Source organism: Acipenser ruthenus, chromosome 2 (genome assembly GCF_902713425.1).
Source record: "Acipenser ruthenus chromosome 2, fAciRut3.2 maternal haplotype, whole genome shotgun sequence".
Classification (NCBI taxonomy): Eukaryota; Metazoa; Chordata; class Actinopteri; order Acipenseriformes; family Acipenseridae; genus Acipenser; species Acipenser ruthenus.
In genome coordinates this window covers 40,628,171-40,638,919 of record NC_081190.1, presented here as the reverse complement: position 1 = coordinate 40,638,919, position 10,749 = coordinate 40,628,171, and the positions used below count along the sequence as shown (strand labels likewise).

General features: G+C 34.7%; 1 protein-coding gene across 2 annotated transcripts in view; it reads left to right on the top strand.

The window, feature by feature from the left end:
- The first annotated feature begins 676 nt into the window (after nucleotides 1–676).
- Nucleotides 677–10,749, top strand: part of LOC117408668 (E3 ubiquitin-protein ligase ARK2C-like) — a 30,053-nt gene continuing 19,980 nt past the window's right edge. The window contains exon 1 of one of the 2 annotated variants that reach the window (XM_034905198.2): nucleotides 677–842. In XM_034905198.2, the coding sequence (XP_034761089.1) occupies nucleotides 782–842 (61 nt within the window). In that variant the 5' untranslated portion in view covers nucleotides 677–781. The remainder of the gene's footprint in view (nucleotides 843–10,749) is intronic. The other variant, XM_034013865.3, reaches the window with a different exon arrangement.

The following is a 10,749-nucleotide window of genomic DNA, read 5'->3' as shown; positions in this document are numbered from 1 at the left end:
GGGCATTTAGATAAATTATTATTCAATTTTACTGGGTGCATTTCACAGCTGCAACATCCAAAATACTGCAATAGTATTCGCGCTGTACTACTTCACTGGAAAATGTAGGAATCTGACGTAAATAAAACCAATTCTCCTTAAATTGCGCTAATTCCAGTCAGCAGTGTAACAATAGGAATTATTGTAATTCAACAATCATAACATCTGGAGTCGTTTTGAAAACCAATCCTAATGCATACATCACATTTACCAACATTTATAAATCAGCACCTCTAATTATCAATAGGGTCTGCATGAATTTTACTACATTTGAGGTCATTGTTTATTGTTATTTATTATATTATTTTTTAATAATAATAATAATAATAATAATAATAATAATAATAATAATAATAATAATAATAATACAATTTGCTGTAAAGGCTAGTTGACAATTTTGTTGAATAACAACGATAAAGGCACAATGCAACCAAATGCAGACGTGAATCTCGATTTACATACAGCCAGAATTTTACCAGTACATGCGTGTGATTTATTATAGATGCCATGGCTATACAAAGAGAACCCAAGCACAATAAAATCATCCCCATATCGGATTGGCTGCCGCGGGTGCCACAGGAAGCAAGGTCTTAGCTCGGGTGCCCTGTGATTGGTTCAGCCTGCCTTTGTGTGCAAGGCAGCTGCAGGATCTGCTCCACATTTGAATGTATAAGGGATCGGAAGGGACCATTTCCATGGGCCATCTGTTACACAGACTGCAGCGCTGACAAAGGTTCCCAGGATGGTTTTAGTGCATGTTGGATATCTGGTTCTTCCTGTTTTTGGCTCTGTAAGAAACAGAGGTATTGTTTATGCTTTTTTTTAATTTAACATTTCTATATATGTGTTTTGTCTTGCTTTGTTATTTAGAAGGGGTTACAGTAAACTCGTCGTCATATAATGTAGACTTAATTCTCCCAGGTTAGGCTATAGTGTATCTTAACATAGAAACGCCTAACGTTCTGTTTATTGTCAAATTGTTATAAATCGAATCACTAAAAACAGCGTGTATAAAGGCTATACACAAGACTTGATATTTTCCTTGTTCGTTGTGGTGTTATATTCCATAGACGTTTCGTTTAGCAGTGACAGACACTGCTGTTGGATTATTTATATACCCTTCGACTCTGTAGTGGCAAGTAGACTAGATCGCTTGATGATTCAGATATTATTACAACTTGTATTTGGTTTATTTTGTGAACAGTATGCTATCAATCCAATATTGCACTGGTTGTTGTTTAAAAACGGAACCAAAATATATCCGCAGATGTCCCCCCTTATGTTCTGTGGTCGTTTCGCAGAAAACAAACAAAAAAAAAAGGTCTTTGTGTGTTTGATGTTCATCGAGCAAGGACGTAGTTTAGCGTCGAACACGCAGAATGCAGAAATCAATTTATTATTATTATTATTATTATTATTATTATTATTATTATTATTATTATTATTATTATTATTAATAAGCGATGTTACGTAATTGCAGTTAAGGATGGTAAATACCCAGGGTTTTTATTTTTAGAGCATGTCAATTAACAGACTAGCCTTCTTAATATGCAGTAAGTGTGCTGATTATGTAATAATAATGTCGTGCTTTATTTAAACAATCAGCAGCAATGATTTAATTGTGTGTTTTTTTTATTTCTTTGTTTTTCTTATTTCATAGTATCGGGGCTGGCTTTACATTTGCATTTATCAGATCTTTGTTTTTCCCCCTTCATTGTGTAGCGAATGGTCATCTGCTGCTGTGTGGTGTGGCCTCTGCCTGTACTCTGCATTTAGCTGTATTGTGACTCCCTTCTTCCTCATTTTCTCTTTCCATCCGAAGAAGACATTGGCATTAAAAACGAAAACTCACTCATAAATCCTTCTGTTAAACAGTGACTAAGAATAACACCTTCTATCTGTAGAAAACCTTTACTGTGTCTTTTTTCTGTCGAATTATTGTATAGTAAATAACCCATTGTAGAATTGCTGTAGATGTTAAACCAAATGTCATTGTGTACCCCCCATCCAGTCTTGGTATTAGACTACATTACGCTGTAAATTCCTGTCAATTGGATGCATTCTGCATTGAAACGATTATACCAAAGCTTCATTGAATACACCAGATTTATTACAGACTTACGTTTTTTAAATATATATCTTTGAAGGTGCATTGTATTACAATATATATATTTATTGATACTGTTGACTTTTTTGGCAAATGCTTTTAAGAAAGCGTTACCAATACTACAGCTATGGCCAAAATTTTTGCATCACCTAGAATTTTAGGATTGAGAAAAAAAATCAAAACTATATGAACATAATTTAGATATTTTATTTACATTATGTAGACAAAGAACCTAAATGGTATCGCAAAAGTCTACCGGAAGTCATAATAGTAGTATATTTCATGATAGATTTCTAAATGTCACATTTTTAAATTCAGTTTTTCGTTAAGTATATGGAAAACTACGGTATATAATTCAATATGTTAACGTAACATTATTCAGTAGGTTTTATTCAACTTTATGAAGCAAAATTAGTTCATTCTAAAGAGTGATACAAAACGTTTGACCATAGTATATGTTACTATGCAGATAAATACCCCGTAGTGTATAATTACTGGGCATTGCATAAACATTATCCCTATGTTGTATTGAAGTAATAAACCAGTCAACATTAACAGTCAAAGTTAAGCAAGCTTGCTTTTCTAAATATATTTAATTGCAATGGTATACTGCACCTGCCCTTTACGGTAATTGTTTAGTTTTTTTTGCAAATTCTTCCATTCATTTTCAATGAAGAAAACTTAAAAACAAAATGGATTTATAGATTTCGAAATTTGAAATGTAAATTGTAAAACATATTTAGATATTTAACTGGATTGTCATTTTTTTTTTTTTTTGGCATGCTTACAATGCCATTGCCAACACACTGCAAAATGCTATCCATTTCACAGGGGTGATTGTATCCTGCACTGCTATAGAAATCCTCTTTCTTAGATTCAATAATGTCTTTTAAATTCTTTGGTTGTGGTTCTTTACCTTTTGTTCTTGTATTAGAATTTAATGCATGGTCTTGTTTTTACATTGAATAGTTGATTCCAATGTAATCTTTCTGTAGAAAACATGTACCCTGCTGTACTGTAATGTGCTGTAGCATATACACACCAGATCATTGGATGCTGCTTTTTGTTTTGTTAACCCTGTACTGAGCATGGTGGGCATTGCCTTTATCGTCTGCATGGACTTATTATTATTATTATTATTACTATTATTATTATTACACAGTTTCACATATACTAATCTTTCAATAAAGAATATAGTATTTTTCTAACCTTCAGTGTGCTTCTTGCTGGCTTTCATTTATTGTCTTACCCTGCGGTGATAATAGATTATATCCTTGCTTTTTTCCCCATCACAAGATGAGTCAGTTTATATTTGCATCTCTGTATTTCTATTGTAGGAATCTCTTTTATCTAAGTAAATGGGGGTTGTCATGACAGACGTGCCTTATCGATAGTCGTTTCCTAGACCCAAGTGTGTATTTTCTGCTGATACTGTACATTGTAAAAATAACGTGTGCTTTTCACAGAGAGACTATTCAAATCTGTTTTGTTTTTTTCAAGCCTTCCAAAACCATTAAATTAATTCTAAATCGAGGTTATGCTAATTGTTTATACTTTTCTAAATTCAGTTAGATTTGGGTTTAGATTAGATGAAGGTTTAATGTGAATTATTATAACCTTTTGTTATACTATGTTAGGTATAAAGAATATTACTCATTGAGTCATTTGTTGCAAGGACTTTACACCAATGACATTGATCTGTCAATTACTCTCTGGTATCAATGCAATAGAAGGCTTGTTTGCCAGATAACAATATTAGATTAAATGTGATCAGCACCTAAAAAAAAAAATTGGTAATTGTAATACAGAGGTTCTTAAACATATTTTTATATCCTTAAAGAACACAAGCATGTCAATCTCCCAGAAAGCTTTGAATTCAAACTATTTAAAGTCCTGATCACATTTATTAGAGGATAATAATTTTATTATTATTATTATTATTATTATTGTATTACTAAATGAATTGCATTGACTGAAAAATACAGTAGATGCTGTTATAAACTACACTTGTCTCTTGTTGACATACACATTAATATTATAGATACAATGTATTTAAACTGGCATACTTTTGGGTTAATTGTCTGTTACAGAGCTGTTACAAAGTACAAGATTGTTGATAAATTGTTAAAGAGTTTTATGTCTTAGTTGCTGCAGAGTATGATGTTCTTGATTCATAAAGGGGACAAGACTGTACAATACATTTCTTAGACCTTGTGGCAAAGTGGTTTGTAGTGCACAGGTGCAGTGGAGATGCGGTGCTCAATGATAGACACAAGACAGTTCACGGTGAAAAAGCAGCTCTTTATTTGCAGACAAATATAATACCTGGCTCTACACAACAATGTGTATCGCTCAGGTAGACCACGGGGTTCAGTCCCGAAATAATAATACACTAAACAAGACCCACACAAACACAACACGGTCACAAGTCCAGAGTGAGTGCTCTTTGTGAAAGTGGTGATTTACAGGTTTATACGTGCACAATGGTGTAGTGGAGTCCAGGTTTAATTACTGGCGATTTAGCTACAGCTCCCAGAGGTTAGCCTTCTATAATGACAAGCACAGACAGTTAGCAACAAACAAAACACTAAACACTCACGATTCACAAATTGATCACTTCCTTTCTCGGTCCTAGAGGTAACCACATCAAAAGGAACAGGTTGCTGGGGCCACTTCCCCTAAATACCCTCCGTCACGCCGTATTTCTGTGGCGCGGCCAATCACGTCTCCTCCAATACGTGACTGACACATCGCCTACCGCATTAAGGCTATGACTTCTGGTGTCGTGGCCCTGCCCCCTTCCTGGATGGCCGGCTTCCGACTGATCCTGGAATGAACCGCCAAACCATCCGTTACGGGGCGCTCTGCTCCGATTAAACAGTGCCTTCACAGATTGGGAGGGAGATTGTTGACTCGGATTCATTCGCTCTCTGTCACAGACCTCCAGAGTCGTGCGTATGTCAGATACCATTTTTATGCACTGAAAATCCACAGGAACTTGCAGAGCTTTCATTAGAAGGACCCACTGGTTTCCCTGTAATGCAGTTTGATATAGCAAGAATGGGGTTATCAATCCTACAGAGATATGTCTAGTGTATTATTTAAAAAATAAACATGTATGTGTATGGATATTATGATGAAACAAGCAAATGTTTTTTTTCAGGCCTTAAGGGAAAAATAGACACAATGTCTCTCAGACACTCTTACTCATTATGTCCTTTTTTATTACCTTGGTAACAGGGGTATTTTTCCGTACTACACAAAACACTGTCTGGGTGTAGTAAATTAAATATTTTAGTTAATTAGAAATCATAAGACTATAAAATGTTACGAAGGATGATAAAACTATAATTAGCAAAGACATTATCCCATTTTCTTATGCGTTTAAGATGTCTGAAATGTGTGAAAAATTATTATTTATAAACATTAAGGCACATACTTCTCTTTCTATATGCTTTTTCCTTAAAGACTAGGCCAATAAAATCTAAACCTTACATAAACACCTTTCAGGGACTTTACACCTAACAAAAAGAGGGAAACTTGAAACAGAACATCAGGGATTTAGCAAGGTAAGCCGGGTCTTCTATTGTGTTTATAATTCGTTTTTAAAATAGCTAGAGCAATTTGGGGGTCAAGTTATTAGAATATACAACTATTTACTGGATATTCAGTGTAAAATATACAGTATATAAATCTGACAAGCAAACTCCCAATTATATTTGTAACTGGAAATTAGATTTAAGATATTATCTTTTTTAGTATCCATTTTTATCTCCTGACTGTAGCTTCTGTCCTCTACCATGTTAGTACATTGTAGTGAATGTGCCCAAGATCAGAGGGTCGGATGGGGTTTGGTGTTCTGTGCTCTGCAATGAGCTGCCTCTTCCTTATAAACTGGATTTGATCATTGCTTGTCTTATGCAAGAATCTGGGCTGTGAAAAATAAAATTGACAATTGCTTTGCACCACGACTTTGCAAAACCTTTCTAAACTAGGTGGAGAAATAACAGCTGAGTTACCTCGATGCTACTTAACAGGCCATAATGGTAGCGTGACAAAATAATTGCTTTTTATTTTAAAATGTATTTGTACTTAAATATTGAACATTGAAGTAATAAGGAAATCTGTATAGGTTGAATAAAAGTTGGCAAACAAATAAGGAAACCCTGTAGCCCATTCAGGGGGGATTTTAAAGAAGTGTATTTATATTACTGCTTCTGGTACAGTACAGTGTAAGTATATAACTATCGATTAAAGGCTGAGGACATCTGATAATTCTCATTGAGAAAGACAAGACTTCAAGGTTAATTTGTAATAGAAAATACTGAGATAAAATGTTGAAACTAGGAGATAGTGAAGAGGATATATAAAAACCAGGAAACAAACAGCAAATAAGGAATTTCTACAGAACCGTCTCCCACAAATGGGACATAAAATATTGAATGAACTAATGACCAGCTATTGAGCCAATGTGCTCGCATGCTAGATCTGACAAAAAGGGTTTCCTAGGTGACATCCACAGCTTTGGAAATCACACCTGTTCTATATCAGAGGCCTGCCTTGTAGCTACCAGGTTTATATTACAGATTCATATAATACAAAATAAATCACATGTTAGTTATTGTCTCCTGCGCTGTGCACAATATCTTTCTCCTCCTAACTCCTAACTACCATTCAGTATTGAATTTATAAAGAAATTATTATTGTTTTTTAAATGATGATATACATATGTCAGTGGTTCAAAGGGATATCTATTTGCATGTGAGAATATATACACCTTTCTCTCTGGAGGTTTACAAGGGAGTGGGTCACCTTCACTTCTAACTATTTGCAATTTAAACTAAATGTAGTTGGTTCAGTGTTTCAAAATCTTCTCTTGTTTATCCACAAGTACAGAAGGCTTCACTGTAATCCAATTGCAAGCACAATATTTACAATGCTTGCTTACTAGCATTATTAGGATTGAAATAGAGGCCACAATAACAAATGTGTTTGTTTGAGTGTTTTTATGTAAGATCGTGCACCACCTATACTGAAATACTAAATACAGAAAACAACAAAATACTTAAGAAGTGAGAGCCGCTTTGAAGATCTTAAAGTTGGAGGGAGATGTAAGTAATACTGTAGCTCAGTGGTAGCCAATACCCCTAACACTGCGATCCATTTTGGTGGATCTCAACGGGCTCCGCGATCCACCAGTAAACTATGACCAACAATTATCAGCAGCATTTATAATTGTGTCCAGTACGTTTGATAGCCATAACATTACAAAACAACAACAAATCTTAACAAATGTGCAATCAAAGTATTTTTTAATATTTAGTATAGGTAGTTATAAAACAGAAAATTACTAGCAGTCTTGAGAGCTCTATGCTAACTTTTTTTAGGCACATGTGAGCCTAAGTTAAAACATGTAGGCACGCACTGAAAAATTTAGGGGCACACAAAAAAAATACATTTTTGCTCAAATTTATTGTTGAATATCTACAAATCCTTTTTTTCCCCCTTCCGTTCTTACATAACACTTGTGCAGTTCAATACTTTTGCATCAACAAAATTATAATGGACAACTTTTTTTCCAACTTAGATTTTTAACTGCCTGGTAGCATCTTCCTCAGAATGTGCTACTTGCCTGTTTATGGTAGTGGGATGGTCTGCCTTTCCGCACATTGCGTGCCATTTTGAAGCGCAGTGTTTAAAATATTTTCATGTTTGAAATTCTGGTTCCCTGTTAAAAAAGCAGTCTTGCCTGCCATCAGTTCCCCTGCGTCCTGACAAAATGTGTAAAACAAGGATATATATTTTATTTTTTTAACATTGTCAGACTTAAGCCAGAGAAATCTTTTAGCCACTGTTGGTTGAACTTATATGTTCATTTGCTACTTACAACTGTGAACATGCTGTAACTAACAACATAACTTCATTGCTCATTTGTTGTAAAGACGCCGACATATTTGAATTTTGTTCGTCGTGGTTTTCTTTTGAAACCTCTCAAATCACATGAAAATAATTGGTTATTTCCTTCCTCTTGGTTTGACAAGTTTTCAAACTGTCTGGAAACGAGGAGCCATCGCACTGATAAAGCAGTTAAATTGGCAGGGTATGGGATTTGTAGTTTTTAATGTGCGATTAACAGTAGGCAGTGTGTTTGTGTGAGGATTAAACACATTAAGCAACCTGAAAGGTTGACATTTTGGGGTAATATACAGTACTGTATAATCTGTATAGAATTTCAGAGGCCTGTTGTGATTAGGTCAAGGCTAAAAAAACATTTTTTGGCCTTGCTTACCAACCATATCATAGGAAAGTCCGCTCAGAAGTTCATAAGAAGAGATGTGTCCACCCAATAGTATTTCAGCTGGCTGGTTGAGCACCACTGACCGATGAGGTCAGGTAGAAGCAATGGTGTGTGTGGAATTCTGTGATGGGAAGAGAGGGGGAAGGGGGCTTGTAGTACACCATCTCCTGCTCATTTATTTCCCTTCAGTTACAGGTGAATACTGTTAGCTAATGATTTTTGACCCAGTGTCAGCTCAGATGAGTCTTTTATCTTTATCCAGGAAATGAGGAAAACGATGAATTAGATTCCAACAGCCAGAATTCGGTACTTAGCTTGATGGGGGATGAATAAACTGAGGGATGTAATTTCTCTGTTTTACAATTTAGTTTATTTGGTACATGCAAGTTAGCTACCCATTACAAAAAAGCTGATGTGCCTCTGAGAAGATGACCCATATATCACTGAGAGTCATCTGAAGGATGATCATTATTGCATAAGGAACGTGGCTTTAGGAAACAGTTTATGAAAACACAGTAGCTTATGTGTGGTTAATCACCAGACCTTCTTTAGTAAGTCACTCTTCAATACGCCACAGATTGTGTGATGATAAGATGTCTGAATCCTCACTTGCCTGTCTCAGGGCTAAATCCCCAAATACTGGAGAGAAGACATAAAAAAAAAGATGCAGATGACATTAAACTCTAAAATAAAATAAAAATTACACCTAAATTAACAAATACTACTACTACTACTACTAATAATAATAATAAACATGATAGTTATGATAGGATACCATTAGTTTACTAGGACTTTATTATAAAATATAACCAATATAAAGCCATCCTTGTCATAGAAATGAATGTAGACTTATAAAATATTTAGAATGAAACTCTACCAGGGAGAGCGATGCATTACATTTGCATCTGATAAATCCATTATTAACAGAGCAGAGCACAGCAGCTTCATTTTATGATCCACTACATTTTTCTGCTTTGTTGCTTGTGACTGGAATATTAAGATTGTATATTTATCAGACTTGTAGACCTCGAGTCCGAGTCTGTGTCCGAGTCACTATCATTCAAACTAGTGGTAGTAGTGGGGAACAGTTTACCTAACGGACATTCTCTGATATCCCTCAGGAAAAACGCACAAATATTGTGGTATACGTACCAAAACTTGACCTGTGTGAACTATATGGAAAAGAAAATGAATTTTTTTGACCAGATTCTGAAGAAATGCAGAACTATTTCCCAATTTAGCAAGAAAGGCTAAAATATATTTGTCAATTGTTACCAATTCTATGGATGCTGAAAAAAGTGTTTGTTCATATGGACACATTTTCACAGAATAATGTCCATCCATGAAAGAAGACCGACGTAGTGTTATTTTCAGGTACGCAGTAAAAAGTGGTACTCGGCGCACTGCGCTTGCTCGCACATGCCTAAACAACTTCCGCTAAGAAAGCAGGGAAGCGCCCATTCAAATCTGGTACATTATGCTGTTTTCGGTCTTTTGCATTGAATTTATCATATTTTCCAGTCTTTTACATCGTTTTTAATATAATTTATCGTATTTTTCCACCATTGAGAAAATAAAATAACAATATTTATCATATGCAATACATTGGGTCGTGTACATTTTTTTTACTTCTGCAACTTGGACTGCGGTGGACTTCTCATTTTGTCTTGTTTGTCTTGTTCGTCGTGAATTGTTTTAATGTATAATGGTAAATATACCACTGTTTGACAATAGGAAAACACCCATCGTATTGCAATTCATTTCAAACACTACACCTGGTTAACCAACTGACCATGCTTAAGTTTAATAGCAAAATATAATGCGCAAGAACTGAGAATGCATTTTTTTTGGTCTTTCATGCAAACATAAGTAACACTTATGGGCTTCTTATGAACATGTTACAGAATCTATGAAATGCCCAGATTCCAATAAATAGTTATAATATCTATACTGTTCAGGGATCTCTGCTAAGAAACGGGAAATCTATTTAAAAAACAAAGTATATATTTCTGCCCAGTGAGATCCAGAATCTAGAAAATGTATTTAATTTTTTTACAAAATGATTTGTGTAAATGTGTACGGTAAATTCAAACCTATAGATAATATATTTACACTTCTGAAATAATATTGAAAAAAACTTGCTTTAAAATGCTGTTATACATATTCACAGGGATGTAACAGTTAAATAAATGTCAGTAGCCATCTACAGCGTTCTGTTTATTAATCTGATAATACGTACTCTAGTAATGGTTAATCTGATAATATGTACAATTAAAATGGTTAAAGTAACATAATGAGATGACTG